Source organism: Siphateles boraxobius, unplaced genomic scaffold, assembly GCF_051911475.1.
Source record: "Siphateles boraxobius isolate OS27281-9 unplaced genomic scaffold, OSU_SipBor_1 9, whole genome shotgun sequence".
NCBI classification, from domain to species: Eukaryota; Metazoa; Chordata; class Actinopteri; order Cypriniformes; family Leuciscidae; genus Siphateles; species Siphateles boraxobius.
In genome coordinates this window covers 8,264,522-8,282,245 of record NW_027509219.1, presented here as the reverse complement: position 1 = coordinate 8,282,245, position 17,724 = coordinate 8,264,522, and the positions used below count along the sequence as shown (strand labels likewise).

At 35.9% G+C, this 17,724-nt stretch overlaps 1 protein-coding gene across 5 annotated transcripts in view; it reads right to left on the bottom strand.

The window, feature by feature from the left end:
* The window catches only part of aebp1b (AE binding protein 1b), a 38,786-nt gene extending 21,967 nt beyond the window's left edge, over positions 1–16,819 (bottom strand). Inside the window, exons 1-13 of one of the 5 annotated variants that reach the window (XM_077223070.1) lie at positions 16,503–16,819; positions 16,218–16,292; positions 12,134–12,168; positions 11,207–11,382; positions 9,021–9,095; positions 8,313–8,522; positions 6,871–7,149; positions 6,013–6,135; positions 5,830–5,922; positions 5,617–5,697; positions 5,042–5,101; positions 3,741–3,794; positions 403–486 (exon numbers count right to left, since the gene is read on the bottom strand). In XM_077223070.1, coding sequence (XP_077079185.1) covers positions 403–486; positions 3,741–3,794; positions 5,042–5,101; positions 5,617–5,697; positions 5,830–5,922; positions 6,013–6,135; positions 6,871–7,149; positions 8,313–8,522; positions 9,021–9,095; positions 11,207–11,366 — 1,219 coding nt within the window. In that variant the 5' untranslated portion in view covers positions 11,367–11,382; positions 12,134–12,168; positions 16,218–16,292; positions 16,503–16,819. The other 4 variants (XM_077223072.1, XM_077223075.1, XM_077223071.1 and 1 more) reach the window with 4 other exon arrangements.
* Positions 16,820–17,724: the final 905 nt, after the last annotated feature.

Here is a 17,724-nt window from a genome sequence, read left to right as displayed (position 1 = left end):
TTTGAAAAGAACCAGCTGTTGAAATAAAGCAGGATTTGGCTGGATTCAGCATCTGTAATGACTTAAAAACAGCTGAAGTCTTCCAAAATTGTTTTAAGGTATCTATTCACTTGAACTTAATGAATGCTTCATCAAGATCACCATTTCAATTATATTTATGTTAACATTATGTCTAAGTCACTGAACTGAATGCCAAAATGTTGCTTTTGTTTGGTAAGATCTGCGGCCAGAACTGAGAGCTGGGAATGCTCTTAGATAAGTTTGCTGTCAAAAGTAGTTTATTATTCATTCACAGTCATTTTGTCCTAAGTGTATTTTTTGTCTTATGTTATCTATTAAGTGATGAAGCTAATGGCAAGCATCTCATATGGCTAAATGCCCAAACTGAGTCCTACCACTCACTTTTAGGCTCTCTGTACACGCGTGGTGGTTTCTGAATCCTGCGTTCTCTCTCCTCCTCTTCTTCATGCCTCTTCTCTTCTCTTTCTGAGACGACAAATTATTGGGAAAAACACAAAGTTCATCATTAATGCTATGGATTCATGAGCAAAACATGAAGATAAAGCTGGTGGTTAACTGCTGGTAGTCAGTGTTGTTACTGTTATCTAAATAAAACTATTAAAAATCTTTTTTGGTTTAATTAAACTTAAAAACCTTAACAACTATTTGAAATAAATAAGTGAATAAATAGAAATAAAAATAAATAAAAAAATAAAGACAAAAGCACATAAAGTTACTAAAAAATAAGCTAAAATTACTATGAAAAAAAAGTTAATTCAAATTATCAATAAATACTATAATAGCACTAATTAATACTTAAACAACACACTGTAAAGGATGCACCAAAATTTCGGCTACCTAAAAGTTTCGGCAGAAAACAGCTATTTTCGGTTTTGGGCCAAAATGGTTTTGGAGGGCTGAAATCAGTGACATTTAATTACCCTTCTCCATTGGCATGTCAGTCACACTTTAGATTAGGTTCCAATTTCACTAACTTACTATTAACTATGATTTTTGCCTCAATAAACTCCTAAATACTGCTTATTAATAGTTAGTAAGCTAGTTGTTAAATTCAGGTATTGGGTAGGATTAAGGGATGTAGAATATGGTCATGCAGAATAAGGCTCTATAAGAACTAATAAACAGCCAATATGCATGCTAATAAGCAACTAGTTTATAGTGAGAATTGGACCCTAAACCAAAAGTGTTACCAACATGTCAGCTGTGTGGACACTAGATCTGGGGCCTCATTTATAAAATTGTGCGTAGGATCCTTACTTAAAGTGTACGTGCGCCAGAAAGCCAAAAATGGCTTACGCAAACAAATATTCAGACTTATAAAACCGTGCGTACGACGGATCCTGCGCAGAATTCACTTTATAAATCCCAGTTAGCGGAAGATTGTGCGCACATGCGTCTCCTCCCCGAAACAACCATATATGGAGCTTACAACGCCTATTTTACTATGCATATCCTCATCTGCATATCATTTGCATATGATTATTCATCCACGTGATAACATGTTTAACGGTACAAGACATTAGGAAAATATGAAATGCGGATGTGATGTCACATTAGTTGATCATTTAGTAGCCTATCCTTGCCCTGTTTTTGAATAAATAAAATAGTGTAAAATACATTTCAGAGAAAGTTTTTCTCAATCTTTTCCACTGTCCAAAGAGTATTTTTAATTGATTTATGTTTTTAATGGAAACAGATAGACCTTGTTGTGCATTATTTGCACGAAACTATTTTCTCAGACAATCTGCTATTATCATGATAAGCAATTATCTCTGTAGTTAAAACATTAAAACACAGCATGCCAGAGGAAAAGTGTTCAAAAGCATTGCATCCACAACAAATATTTCTATTTATTGAATAGCCTATAAAAAATCTTGTAACTTTTCAGTAATGATTTCATGTAATTTAAGTGTTTAACTCCATTAATCAGAATTGCATATTTAATCTAAATATTTACAACAGAAGTAAAACAAAGTTTAAATCATTATTTTATTTATTTAAACTGTTATTGTGAACATGAACTGTATTTATGATTAGGACTTATAATGAAGATTTACAGCTTTAGATGTGTTGGATGCTATATATGCGTCAGTTCCACTAAATGTGCAATTTAAATGTTTGTAAAGTTAGTTTTATCGTCTTTTTGAGTGTTAATTAATGAATAAGTTTGATTAATTGATTATTTATTTATTTTTGATTTCAGTTTTCAGCCAAGTGCATTCTGAATCTTCAATAGTCTCTGTACATTGGAATGGGATATGAGAAAATATATTTATTTTAAATATACACAAGAAAACAAAACACTTTAGCTTTTACAAAAAAAGCTAATTAACTTGAGTGAACCTGGCACCAAATATCTTGATAAACTTTTGACAAACAGTTCACAATACTCTGGAATGGTCTGGATCTTCATTTCCAAGAGACATTCATCCTTACATTCAAGAGATGGGAGGATGTAGAGTAATACAGATCAGTGCCCCGTTAATCTGAAGATTATAGCTCAAAGACCTGCCATAGTAACATAATCTGAAGGAAAACCAAGAAGCCCTGATATAGAACATCGGTACACATTCACACCCCGAACTTTCTTATCTAGTTACTTATTAGAAACATACGTTTTTAAAAATAAAAATAACAGCTTCAAAAGTTGAGTTTTCGATATAGATGTGTGTAATTTACTTTGTAGAGCAAAATTTTCAAGCATGGTCAAGTTATCTTTAATTTATAAACCTTATTTAACTCATAAATTGAAAACCCTAATATAATACCCCATTGGAAAATCTCAAGGGAACCAGTGCTAAATTAGTCTTCCAGGTTTTGACATCATCCTTGCACCCCTTTATAACTATACTGTGGCACAGACAGTGTGTAGTATCATTATTTTACATCAGGTTTAAATATATTGCAGATGATTTCTGATTTCAGACAATGTTAGACGAGTTTAACTTTTGTTGAACCTGGAACGTTTCTCTCAAGATCTCTCAAACTCTCTTTCTCAGCTCGCTGAGTTATTTTGGTTAATATTCAACAATATTCTGCATATAAAAATTGTTTTAATTCCTGCTCCAGTCAGTGCGAAGGATTTTGTTCAGTCAGTTAGGAACTAGAACTGAACATCAGAGTTCATGGGAACAGGGTCAGAGTTCACAGGTGTTAATGAATGCTTGTCATTCGGTAATTTCCCACAACTGTCAAAGTCAATAATCATGTATAAGCAGAATGTAGGGTAGCTGGAAGACAAAACAGAGGTGATTGTCATGCTAATTGTGTTATTTAAATAATAAGAAACAGAATTTGGAAACGGATAGTTAGAAAGGCCTGTTGAAGACTGAGACAGTGTTGGCCAAACACGTTGATGTTTTTGAACAATAAAACATTTTTTCCAGCTCTAGACAAACCAAACAAATGGAATGAACAAAGATGTATATATAAAAAAAAGTAATTTAAAAAATATGTGATCTTACTCATGTATTGTATGTCCAAATATCTGATTGAAACCAACCTACACTGGAATAAACAACACCATAACTACACTATTGTTGTGTTAAACTAAATAGCACACTCTAAGTTGTTATGATTTTCTAAATTGTATTATTGTTCAGAATATCAGCCTACATCCGAATCATATTCAGTACAACTGCACTTGTAAATATAAATTTTTAGTTGAGAGCACAGCAAAAATATATAAACTCTCTCTATATGAGGATAAAACACTGTACCTCTTTCCTCTTGTTCTTTTCTCTCTCTTTCCCTCTCCTCTTCCAGTTTCTTTTCTGATGACAAAAAAGAAAGCAAGGGTGTAAGTGAGAGCACAACATAACAGAGTCAGTGTAACACATTAAGCAAGTACAGCCGGATTCAAAGAAGTTGAAAGGTGTTTAAAAAAAAAGAAATGATATAATGAATATGTAATGATAAGAAATTCATTGAGCTTTGAGCTTTTTAAATTCATTGAGCTTTTCATTGAGCTTTTCATAAATCAGAATATACATTTGTGACATGGATCATGTGAACACATTAGTAGGTCAGATTGAAGCAGAAGTGCTCTTTGGATCATTCTTAAATCATGCTGGAAAACACGACCGTGACGTTTTACAGAAATTGTGGAGATCATTACAGCAAAAGAGGACAAACCAAATACTAAATTCAAAATATGTAAGAAAATATTCTCTGGAAGTCAGATTTCCAACTTAAGTGAATTAGACATAAAACTGAATCAGATAATCAAATCAAAATTGTTCCTGCCACATTTACCCTTAAGGCTACAATTGTTTCCTGCACGAAATTCTGTTTTTATACCCTAATAATAACAGACACTGTCTGTTTTGTTTTACTCCTGGACAGAGTTTTGTTTACTAATGAAAATTCCCTTTATCTAAAAAAAAAAGGGTTCCATGCACGCACATCCTGATTTTGCCGAGTTAGACGCGTTCCTGGGTCAACATATTTTGTTGATCCTGGAAAAACATTCCTGTCCAAAATTGTAATCCTAACCATATCCCTACCCCTAAACCTAACCCTTTCCTATAAGTTATCCCTAAAATCTGATTGGTAATGTTGTTACAGGATCAACAAAGGTGTTGATCCAGGAACATGCTGCACTTGGCAAAATCAAGTTCTGCCTCCATGCATGCACCCCATATCATATTGCCTCTTAAAACCTGCTAACAAGGTACACTGTACCGTACATAAGGGTTTTTATGCATTTTTGTTGTTTTTTTGTTGTTGTTTCTTGAGTAAGATTTAGTTGGGGAGGAGACGAAGGACATTATAGTTTTCTGGTTGGAAAAAAAACATCTCCACTGACATTTTCATTTAATGGCAACATGATTTAAAATGATCAGCTTCATCTTAAGCGGCACCTCTGTGTCTCTGCAAGTGTTTATTTAAGGTCAGAAATGACAGGTCACACTTTCTGTACTCTCATTAAGACAAGAGGGAGGCCAACACCTCTCATGCATGTCTCACTGTATGTTTGTTTTCTTTTCAAAATGGAGTATCAAAGTAGTATGTACTGTACCATGTCCATATTCATATTCTTCATACCAGTTGTTTTCAAATGGAGGGATGGTGGGCTCCTCTGTGACAAAAGAAAAGAAATGTAGTTTAAGTTTGCAAGATTTACTGAGAGTACAATAGAGAAACTTTAATGACTCATAAAATGTTTGCTAATTGTCTGTCGCTGTTGGTTTGCAGTCTTTTGTAAGACATTGCGGATTTTTAATGGTGTAAAAACAAGATCTTTCATGAGATGGGTGTATATTGTGGTAAGAAATTTATTTGATTCACACATAAATATATAGGGTGCTTAAAATAACAGATTTTATTTAAAAAATAAATAAATAAATACAAGTCTGAGACAGCAGAAAGCCAAACTGCCAATTAAATCTACTTTTTTGTCTATTTTTATTATGTTTTGGAGCTATAGTTAAAATAACAAAATGTGAACTTAATGTAATTTTAAGACATAGTAAGAAGTACCATTCTGCAATAATAGTTAAACAGAGAAGTGTATTTAGAATTGCATAAATCATAGTTTACAATGTGATGTTATTTTGAGGAGGACACAGCATTTAGAAGGAATGATCGGTTTACCTGTGGTAGTGTACTGCCAGTCATTGTCGGTAGAGCTGATCTCTTTGCCATCAGGAAAAGGCAGGTTTTCTGCCACCTCATCTGTTGCCAAAGAAAAGACATTTTAATAACTTTATTAAAGTGTGTCCTAACTGAACAATAGGTCATTTGTGACTCCTGCTAACTAGTTTCAGGTCTTAATTCATGTGAAAACATCATTTTTGTAAGACTCACATCTGGCATCCCAATAATCATCCTCATTAGTTGGACGGCCAGCAATCACAGAAGTTGTGGGTGTGGGCTCATCCACCTTCCAATAGTCATCGTCTTCAAATAAGTTAAAGGAAATTTTGATCATAATTATGTACTTATTTAAATAATGTTTATTTACACAGACATGAGTGATATTATGCTCACATGAGTCAGGATAAGGTTGGGAATACTCATCAGTGTCAGGAGGAAAATCTGTTGGGAAATCTGTGGTTCTCTCTGTCGGAGGGTATGTCGGTTTTGCCGCTGTTGTTGTCTCCACAGGAAATTCTATGTATACAAACAGTCTTTGTGAGTGCAAGTCAATTCCAGCCATATTCCAGATCATGGAATAAAATCATTCTACATGATCTTATTCCAGACACAGCATGTGCTACAATGATATATGTTTATGTAGAAGCCACAATTCACTTTTATTTTATGATTTCTTTTCGTAAATCATGTTCCATAGGTGATTTCTGGGTTAAGTAATATACTATCAATAATTCCTAAAGAGAGATCCACCAAATAGAGAAGTTGCTGTTACCATGCAACGATAAATTGTGACAAAAGAGGTCATCAGCAACTACTCCTGTGAATCATTGCGAATGAGTGTCACAATATTTATAACAGTATATAACAATATAACAGTTTTATACAGCATAGTTAATTTGTTTATTTGATTATGTCATTCATAATCCTTCATGGTATCATGGTACCAAATTAATTTACTTCATTTTAACTTCATTTGTAAAAGAATTTAAGTACTCAGTCTTGTACTTTTGTCTTTGACTCTTATTTTCTTATACCATTTTGCTTCAGTTCAAATGTATAATGTTGTTATTCATCTCTGAACTGGTTGGTTTGGTTGAGGAATCTTTATAAAGAATGTTTTAAAATCCCCAAGGAGAAAATGAGTGGAGACAATACTTCTACAGAACCAAGGCAGTCAATGTTCTGCTCCAATCACACCAAAATGCACAGATCTAATTGAGTGAGTAATTTAATAAGAAGGGCTTTTCTGACCTTCATCCCAGTATTGGTCAGGTTCAGGGTCATAAAAATCCTCATCGTACTCAATGGGCACAGTGGTTGTGGGTGCCACTGTGGTGGTGGTGGTGGTGATGGTGGTGGTCTCCTCCCTATTCTTCTTGCCTTTCTTCTTCCCACCCTTCTCTCCTTTGGCTTTCTTCTCACCCTTGGGTTTCTTGGTAGGCTTGGGAACTTTGGGCTTCTTGGTGGACTTGGGCTCTTTCTGTCGTTTTCCTCTTCCCTCCCTCTCAGTGTCTCTACGCATTCTCTTTACTTAAAGGACACAGAGAGAAGGAAAGAAACCAATTTGGCAAAAGTAACCATCTTGAATTTTGGAGTTTAGAAAACTGTAGTTTATAGCTCAATCATATACTATAGCCACACATGTTGAAATTGAAGGTTACTTTGTGGTTAGTCTCAGACTGTCTGATGCATATCGAACACAGAACTGTAATTTTCTGAAAACAGCAAGCTAATCTGATTGGTTGCACTTATGCAATTTCCATTCCAGGATGTGCAGGTCGTCTTTACAAAGTACTGTTCTGATACAATAGCCTCTTTTGGTTGACACATGCCGGTCATTTGTATTGAACCTTTCCGTGAACACTTCTTAAAAGTACCATTTTTTTCTTAATGTGAAGACATATTAATAATATGAAAAACCGTAAGGAGCCTTTTGTGCAATTGAAATATTCCATGCAAGTATTCATTTTTGTGAATGTAGAGATATTTCACAGCTGAGACAAAAAAGTAACATTATCATCCACGAAAACAGTCTGTCATAACCAATATCCTGCCAAGCTTAACTTATTTGAGCAGCTTGATCAAATGGAAAAGCACACTTTTTGCACAAAAGTTTCGGGAAACCAATCAGCCAATTCTGGCTTTTCTAAAAGTCAGATTTTGTGATTTTCTCCACTGCAACACTGACTCCCTCAGTCAACCCACGCTTCTTAGACACTTGTAACAGGAACGTGCAAAGAAAAAGGAATGATTCTGTCTACCAGGATGTCTGGCTACACTTTGATAATTCTCTCCAAATTTCCAACACATTGTTCTGGATGACTGACTAATTCAAGTATGATTCAAACAGCCCTTCTAGTTACTTCTGCCCCAGATCTGGAAACAGGAAAAAAAATTCTGTAAATACTATAAATATTAAAAGTGACTTAATAACATACACAATACAAATCTTTGAGCAAAAATAAATGTGTGTTTAATATAGCAAAATGGTGGAAGTTAGTAAAATGCTAATCCCTTACAAAACATTAAAAAAACCCACATTTTAACAATTTGAAATACTGAATATATTCAAAGTGTTTCAGTATACTAACAAAACACTGAACCCAGAATGTTAAATGAACCAGAAATGCACAGGATGGACTGTCATAATAATTGTGATAATGTTGACTGATAATATTAAGGTAAATACTTACAAAGGATGTCCAGCTTGACCATGGCTTGTGATTCCTTGTCTCTGTTTCTGGCCACACATTTGTACATCCCAGCATTGTTCAAATTGGCATTGAGAACAATGAGGGAGTACAAGGAATTGCCATGACTGCGCACCTCGAGATTGTCATGTTTTGTTAGAATCTTCTCACCATTAGGAGAAAACCAGTAAATCTCCTCTGCATCCCCAACAACTAGGAAATGACAGAAAAATTACTGAATTAATACTATAGCTTTAGCATCTGAGTAGTTCAACAACAAATGCATATCCAGCCATTGCCTAATTTTTTTATTATTTATGAAATACTCTTGAAATATATTTGGTGTCATTAATGTTTGCTGTCCAGTTGAGAAATTTATTTGGCTAGTTTATTTAGTGAATGACGACTTGCATTTGACGTCTGTCCCTCACACAAAGCTATATGACTTCAAAAGACTTACATAAGTCTATATACAGTACTTATATAATAATATATTATTATTATTATTATTATTTGTCAGTTTGTAATTTGACAGATTCAATCCGCTTTTTATTTCATTGTAATAAAAAGAGTAGCCACAATGTTCTCCAAAAAAATTAATCTTGTTATCCACAAAATAAAAGTTTTTTTTTTTTTTTTTGAGTTTGGAATGACACGAGGGTGGATAAATTATGACAAAATTATTATTTTATGTTTAAACTGGCCTCTCACCTTTGCACAGCAATCGTTTGTACTGTCCAACTTCAATCTTTGCATAGGGTGGGATTATCTTCACTTGTAGAACATCTGGAAAAACAAAAATTATTCTTGGCTCTTCATTTCCATCTTGTCAACTCATCTTTAATTGAAGCTACACTCAAACCCACACACACCCAGAAGGCTCAGTTTTAGAGTTCATAGTCTCTTATGTTGACACAGACGCTTTGGCCCTTGAAATTCATCCTGCCCTGTGTCCCAAGGGCAGTTTCATCCCTGCTGGGAAAGTTTTAAGCAACATTCTTCCCTGTTGCTGTGAAGTCATTACCCACAGAGCTAGTCCACAACGCCAGTTCTTGGGAGTCTCTGAGTAATCTGGCAAAAGTTTACTTAGCTGTTGATCAACACTAGCTTGCAATGAAGGGGGTTTCAGCACAGGCCCTTTTTGGCATTTTTACTGCCAGAGAGAACACATAACTATTATGAGAAAAGCAGGAACAGGATTGTTCTGTTGGAGTCAAACTCTTAATGTCAAAGTGAACACTGTGGCAACAGAGCATTTGCACCAACTACTACGCCAGTTTAGGCCGAAACAAGACAAATGACAGCTTTGATGGGTTTCACCATTTCTTCCCATATGCGTATTTGTAAAACTCTTTTTATACTGTTCAGAAATTTCATAACATATTACTAGTGTTTTTCCAAGTGTTTAATGAAGAACAGTTTGCCCATTTAACTTCAGATGGGTTCCTAAATATTAGATTTTACAGATTGTATCAAGTATCATTTGATCCTTTTCAGTCTGACAGTCTAAGAGTACTAAATCATCTAACAGACAGGAGCACCAGGGTAAAGCCTGGGCTGGTGTGTTTGAAGTCTGTTCTACCAGAGCGTCTTCAGAATGAAGAACCACAGCTAGGCCAAAACTGATCCAAGAAGCCAAAGGTCTTGAAGTCGATGTGAAACCCTCATTTTGCTTGGTTAATTTGACATATTTCCAAATAAAACAAGATTCAACAAGTAAAAATGTAGGGCAGCACTTGATTTTGTACACTCGTTTGTGAAAAGTTTGCATTAAATACCAAGCCTGCTAAAATAATGCCTAAAATAGCAATTGGTTGACAACATCAAATAGTCCGTGAGGCCATAGTGACATCAGTGGAAAAAGAAAGGTCGTTTCAGAGAAAAGATAAGTTATTACATTTTGATAAAACTCTTCATCTTTGAAATTACATGCATTAATGAATCATTCCCAACCAGGCAAGGAGCAAGTATTAAGCAAGTTAATAAGGTCAATATGGATTTCATGTTGACTTTAAGCCCTAAAAAGCAACCAAAAGACTCTTACTCTCCCACCATGGCAGCAACATTTATAAAACTCTTGTGAGAGGCTACTCTAGGGAGTGACCAATAACACTACAGATATTCCTGCCTAAGACATGTAAATACATACATTCCTATTGGGTTCTTCTCATTACTCTTTGTAATTTCACCAATCTCTCTAGTTTGTTAAAGAGAGTCTGCGTTCCTGCATTTAATGGAAATGCGGTGTAAATGAATACCAGAAGCCTGCCAGTAACCATATTTTCCAAACCTCAGCAACAGTGCTGCTATTAACTCTTAAATTAACTCCTTAATCCGAGTTGCAAGAATAATGAAGCCATCACATTCTTTTGAAACTAGTTGATCTTCTCCATTTGTCACATCACGTCAGGTAAATATTCAACTCATAATTTTCCTTCCTCAGCGAGTTCTCTTCTTAGACGTGGCTTCTCTAAGCGCAGATGCAAGTATTGCTGTAGTCACCAAGAGCTTTGGTAACGTAACTGCAAAAACTCTGGCATCCTTCAAGCAGAATCCCTGTCTTCCGTAAAGTACCACTCAAAATGTGCTGTAAACTATGTGCTAAATATAAGCTGTCCAAGTAAATGCAGTGTGCTGTTGGAAAACTGATCATTAATTAGCAAGTACTTTCTTTCCAAATCCCCCAAAATTTGTACTTGGTTAAAGGTTATTTTCGTTTCTTATACATTTGGGATCCTAGAGACCCCCAATGTCCCCTCTAACCTAATTAAAACCCAATTGACAGATATTATTGAAGCTTTCGGGGATTATTACCAAAAGTCAAGATCAACATGATACTTTTTATAGAACATAAGGGTTAAACAGAACTTTAGACAAAAGTCTTGTGTCATTTGTACCTGCTCCAGATGTTGCTTTTCTGCCCTCCACATGTTGCTCTGGAGCTGTGTGGCTGATCTCTGATTCGCTGTGTTCTGTCAGTCCGTTTACAGTCCAGAAGTAAACCAGCAGGGACAGATAGAGAACTGATAGTGGCGCCTGGTCCCTTAGTCCCGGCATGGTGCCTTATTCACGGCTGCAAACAGAAGAAGAGATCCACGGACAGGTTTTAGGAAGAGATAAGTGAGGGCTGGAGAGGGAGAAAGAGAATGTGAGAGAGCGAGACAGATGGGTGTGAGGCGAAGGGGAGGGGGGAGAGACACATGAGGAGCTACAGAGGAGTGTAAAAACAGACTTATAGAGAGGGGGTAGGAAGTAAAGAAAGACAGAAACAAAAGAAACAAAACTGTTTAAGATCCTTTTTTCTGAGGGTGTGTTTCTGTTGTTTTAAAGAGAAATGTATGCAGTCAGCTGTATAGAGTCGTTCAATGAAGACGAATTAAGAGATCCAATAGGTGTGGCAAGATCCAAATCCCATATATAGACATTTAAAGACAAGTTGTTGCCAGAGTAATTACATTATGGCATGTAATATTAAGTGATGGGTTTTAAATGTTATGTTAAAGAAATAGTGTTCAAGCGATTAGACATTTAAATTGATTGCATTGTCAGAGCTGCATTGTGGGCAATGCTTTGAAATATGGAACAGCTGTGCTTTGGTTGACCTAAGTTCAAGTCCCATCAAGGTCCTCTCCTGTTCAACTCAATTCTTCCCAATGCTTCTGGTCTCTTTTTATATATGTATTGTATTGTGAAAATCACTATACAAATAAACTGAACTCAGTCTGCCAAACGCAATTGGCCTAGCCAATTCTGTTACGTTAGGGCAATCAAACCATCAAAGAAATGTTGAAAATGCGAAAAGAGTCACATACTTTTACACTTACCTTACTGATAGTTTACTTCTCGTTGTCTCTGCATTCTAAGCAGGGACAGAAGAAAGTATGTTAACATAAATATAAATATACCCACCGCAGCTTTAAAAACACTGTTTTGAGTAGGTGCCATTCAACACACTCTCAAAATCATAGTAAAGGGTTAAATTGTTTCAGATTTCAGACCTACACTTGGGGTCAAATAAAAGAGGAATGAGATTTTTTTGGTTTTTAAATATTATTCAAAATTTGTTGTCCCATTTTTCCAGTTTGGCTGTTGTTCCTGCACCAAATGTTTCAACAAAACAAACATCTGTCATAAAAATGCTCTAGCTAATTAATCCTTTACCTACAGCTTTTACTTATCATTTAGGAGACTTGCTTTTTACAGTGTTGGAGCTATAGTAATATATTACAAGTAACATGAATTACATAATTAGATTACTTTTAAGTAAAGTAACGCATTACTTTTAAATTTACAAGAAAATATCTTTCTTTTTCAAATAAGTAACACAAGTTACTTTATTTTTCCTTTTATTGTTTTATTTGTTTTATTCCCATATCCCCATGTTAAGAGAAATTGGGAGTAAGTGCAGAGGCGTTGTGTGTGAACATGATGGTTGTTGTAGTTCTAGACTAAATGTGAACATGCATTTACTCTTCTCACTTGCATATAAACAGATTCAGTATTCTTCAAAATGAATAAAAACTGTGAAATCCAAACTCAGAATATTATGCAAACCTGTAATTATTAAAAATTATAAATTCACAAATATACTTAATGTATTTTAATCTCACTTTATTAACCAATGTCTTTGGTCAAATTCGGTCTAAATCCTGACTGAAAATCCTTGCAGGTACCATTTCTTTCTAGAAAGGAACATAGTTGTGAGGATACTGCCTTTTCTAGTATCTTTGACAGAAAAGGTAGATTCGAGATCGGCCTGTTATTAACTAATTCTGTAGGATCAAGTTCCGTTTTTTTAACAAGCGGTTTAATCATAGCCCGCTTAAAAGTTTTTGGTATGTATCCTAATGAAAAAGATGAATTAATTATATTAAGAAGAGGATCTATGACCTCTGTAAGCATCTCTTTCAGTAGTTTAGTCAGTATAGGGTCTAAGATGATTTAACGAGTTTATAAAATTCACCCTCTCATTTAGCAGTGAATGAATCGAATTTTTCGTGCAGATTACACTGCACTGTCTGATGCGATACTGGGGTAGACGGTTGCATAGTTATTATTTTCTCCCTGATATTATCAATCTTGTAAGTAAAGAAGTGCATAAAATCATTACTGCTGTGCTGCTTGGAAACTGGGATTGAAGCTTTATTTTTAGTTACTTTAGCCACTGTTTCAAATAAAAACCTAGGGTTTTGTTTATTTTCTTCTAATAGGGTTGAAAAATAACCAGATCTAGCAGCTTTTAAGGCCTCTCTGTACACAATCATGCTCTCTTTCCATGAAATGCGAAAAAACTGAGTGTGCTCTGAGTGTACCTCAGCGTTTGATTATTTTCTTTAATCTTCTTTAAGTGCAAAGGAGAAACTGTGTCTAAAGTGCTGGAAAGGAGAGAGTTAAAAGTTTCTGTCGCAATATCGAGTTCTTTCAGCTATCTGGGATGCTGAGATGATGAAACTGATCCGGAATATTATTAATAAAGCAATCTTAAGTGGCAGAAGTGATAGGTCTAACATATTTGTAACACAGAGTCGACTTTGCAGCCTTCGCTAATTGAAGTTTACACAAGACTAGATAATGATCTGAGATGTCATCGCTCTGCTGCAGAATTTCAATGGCATTTCAATGGCATCGACATGATAATATTAGATCTAGAGCAGTATGGGTAAGACTTTCAGAAAACTTTGGAGAATTAATTTTCCTCATAATTTGGAAAATATGCTTCCATAGAAAATCTTGTGTGCAGTCCATAGAATAAAGAAAGTCATTCCATTTTGAAATGACGTGTGCATGAGTAAATTATTCTTTTTTTGGTTGAACCCTGTCAGCAATATGAAACCAGCTCCAACATATATTATTGTTAGGTTATTTCTCATCGCCCCAAATATTCTCAGCCCCTTCAGTCAGGAATGCACAGTCACAGGAAGAAACACAGAGGTTCTTCAGAGGGTTAATTGTTCAGCTAGGGTATATAAACTCAATGCCAAGGATACTTTGCCATATAAAATGAGCTAGGATGAAAGGAATGTTCAAGGATCCAAGGTACCAAGAACAGGGACAGATAACAAGGGACATCGCCAGGCAGTGATGTCTTCAGCAAAGATAAGGAGCAAGGAGGTATGTGCAATGGCATGCACAATACACACAGCCAATACTTCTCCTCATAACTGAGAACTGGAAGTAGATTTATATTCTCACAATTATGCTAAAGTTGAGTGATTTATGCAGTAGTCTATTTTTTTAACTAAAGAACTTACACTAAACTAGTTAGAAAACATGACATTGAAAATAAAGTGTTGCAAATCCCACTGTACAAGAATTACAAACACAGAATAGAATAAAATAAGCAAAACACGTATTTGATAGAAAACTAGTCAATAAAGTAATTTTAGAAAGATTTTTAAATCACTATCACACATAGAGTGACTTCAGTCAGAAAATTCCTCCCTAGTCCTCGAATGGAATTACTGTTGGCCTTTAGTGTCACTGACTAATGTCATATCCCCATGGCAAGAAAATCTGAGCAATATGGAAAAGACAACTCATATCATCCCCCAACACACACACACATGCACGCACACACACACACACACACACGCACGCACGCACGCACGCACACACAAACACACACAAACACACACACACACACACACACACACACACACACCGCAGACTTCCTGGACCTGATCTCTTGACCCATAAAGTAAACCTTCATTACGTCCCTTGTTTTAAACTTCCACAATACACCAGTTTGTTTTCTAACTTAAAAAGAGGTTTGCTCAGATAGGCAGACAAAATAACACCATTATTTAAGGGAACAGTTGACCCGAAAATGTAATTCAGTACACGTACAACTTTGTTTCTTCAACGGAACACAAAAGGAGATGTTTAGCTCTTTTCAATATAGCAAAGGTGAATATTAAGCTTACTAAAGGACAAAGACGATGGCAGGATTTCAAGTGAAACGCACCTCTTGTGTATTTTGTGAGCAGTCCACACCACAAACAGTCCATACTTAAAGGAGAGCTGCATATTTGTGCTTTTATGTACACATATGAGTTTGAATTGTGCTGAAGGAAACACTCATGAACTGAACTGTTCGACCAACCACAAAATGACCTTGCAGACCCTAGCGAGGAGTACTGTCAAGAGCAAAGAGGAAAAAAGGCTTTAAGGCGAGGAGGGAGAGGCTGGTAAGTAATGAAAGTAGGAAAATTGTGCATTAAGGAGGGAGGGGGAGGGAAAGAACCAGAATATACAGCAGAGAGAGAGAGAGAGAGAGAGAGAGAGAGAGAGAGAGAGAGAGAGAGAGAGAGAGAGAGAGAGAGAGAGAGAGAGAGAGAGAGAGAGAGAGAGAGAGAGAGAGAGAGAGAGAGAGAGAGGGGAGGATATCAGCCAGAAGGCTCCCAAGATTCAGATGGGGAGCAGGTTGAAAGAATGACACAAGAATCACAGACAGTCTACAGTCTATTCAACTAGCACAAAGCTCTTGTTAAATATGCACACTCTAAAAAGTATTTTCTGGAAGAAACACTTTCATCTCAGTCATGGAAAGACCAGTGTGCTTCTCTGACTCACGATGTTGACAGAGGTTTAGCACAAACCACTGAGCCTATGATGAAGGGGAAAGAGGGTCTGCCCCAGCTGGCGACAACATTTGAAGTAGGAAGGGGTTAGGGAAACTGTGGCTAGCATGCTTATGTGTGAAAGATGTAGCCTTCTGTCTTAAAACAGTCTGATTACATTCAGATGAGCATTTGCTAGACAATCTCTCCCTTTCTGTTGCTTTTTTGTATCATAACCCTTCTCTCAGTGAATATTGAGTTGAACAAAGAACAAGAACTATCACACAAAATGACAGCATTATTTAAAGGGACAGTTCCCCCAAAAATTAAACTTCTGTCATTTACTCACCCTCATGTCATTGCAAACCTGTACAGCTTCGTTTCTTCAGCGGAGCATGAAGGAGATGTTTAGCAGAAAGCCTACCTTTGTGTGAAAAAAACAACAACATTCATTGAAATTATATTCCTTCATCGTATACCTCAAATCTCACAGGTTCAATCCTAATACACATGAAACGGAGTCAGATCTGGCATCATGCAGTGACATGCATTATTTGAATGTACACCAGTGCTCGAAGTGGGGCGGTAGCCTACTCATTGGTACGCAGGACAGGTGTCGTGCCAAGGTACTTACCCCTGAAAGGAAGTGTATCCCCGGTCGCGGGAGCGCGCTCGCATTCAGCAGGAGGTGCGAATGTCCAAGGTAAATTAAACTATAACACGTGAATTGTTTCAGTTATCGTTTTACTGTTGTTGTTTTATCGACGAGGTTTAGCAAAGACAGCTATCACGTGGCCCATCAAAAACAAATTAGTTTATTCTTCTGTGGGCTAACCGATCGAACTTCATGCACTGAATTGATCAATTCTCACGACAATGTCTAAAGTTACGGAAAACCAAGACGACCATATCGTTTCTCAAGCAAACAGCCTGTGGATATAAAATTGCTCTGAATCCCCCCTCCTCCTTCCATGGTGAATTATTATCAAAATGATTCAATAATGCATTGCACTTAAACATAGTCTGGTCAATGGCATACACAAAAAACTATTTTACAGATGCTGGCCTATCATCAAGTGTTTTATTTTGTGAATACTGTACATCATGTGTAATAACAGCAGTGAATATGGACACATTTCTTGTTTCCTGACAAAAGTTATAGTGGGATACAGATTTTTTCAGAGCATATTTAAACCTGCTATAAAAGGTATCCCCCTCTCCATATTCCACAGATGATGTATTTTGACTTGTTTAAATACATTTATGTTGTTAATAAATAACAATAAATTGTTGTTGTACCAACAATATCTCCAAGTTTTGTTTTTCACAGTAGAAAAATTTTATGATTTGCCAGTGCAAGAGAGTACCGGCACCTGCTCCCCCCCACTTCAAGCACTGATGTACACCATCCCCAATCCCCTTTATTGTCAAGTCAGGTTAATCACCTTTATTTATATAGCGCCTTTTACAATACAGAATATTTCAAAGCAGCTTTACAGGAAAAATAACGTCATAGTCCAGCTTAAGTAAGTTCAGCGATGGTTCATTTTTGTTGTAAAAAAGTTATGCATTTAGTTTATATATATATATAGCCGCTCTGGAGAAAACGGTGATGTCATCATCCAGCTTGCAGTTCTGACGTCAATGCAGGCAGATCAATAATATTATTGAATATTAAATGATTGTATGAAAAAGAGCAGCCAGGCCATTCTGCAAAATAACACCTAATTAAATCGGTCTTATTATCCATTTTAGAGTCTGTGTGCATACTGTACATTATTCTATTAATATTTGAGAAACAAAAGCTTAAGAACACAAAGTTGTCTCCTACATTCATTTTTATTGTTTCATTGTTC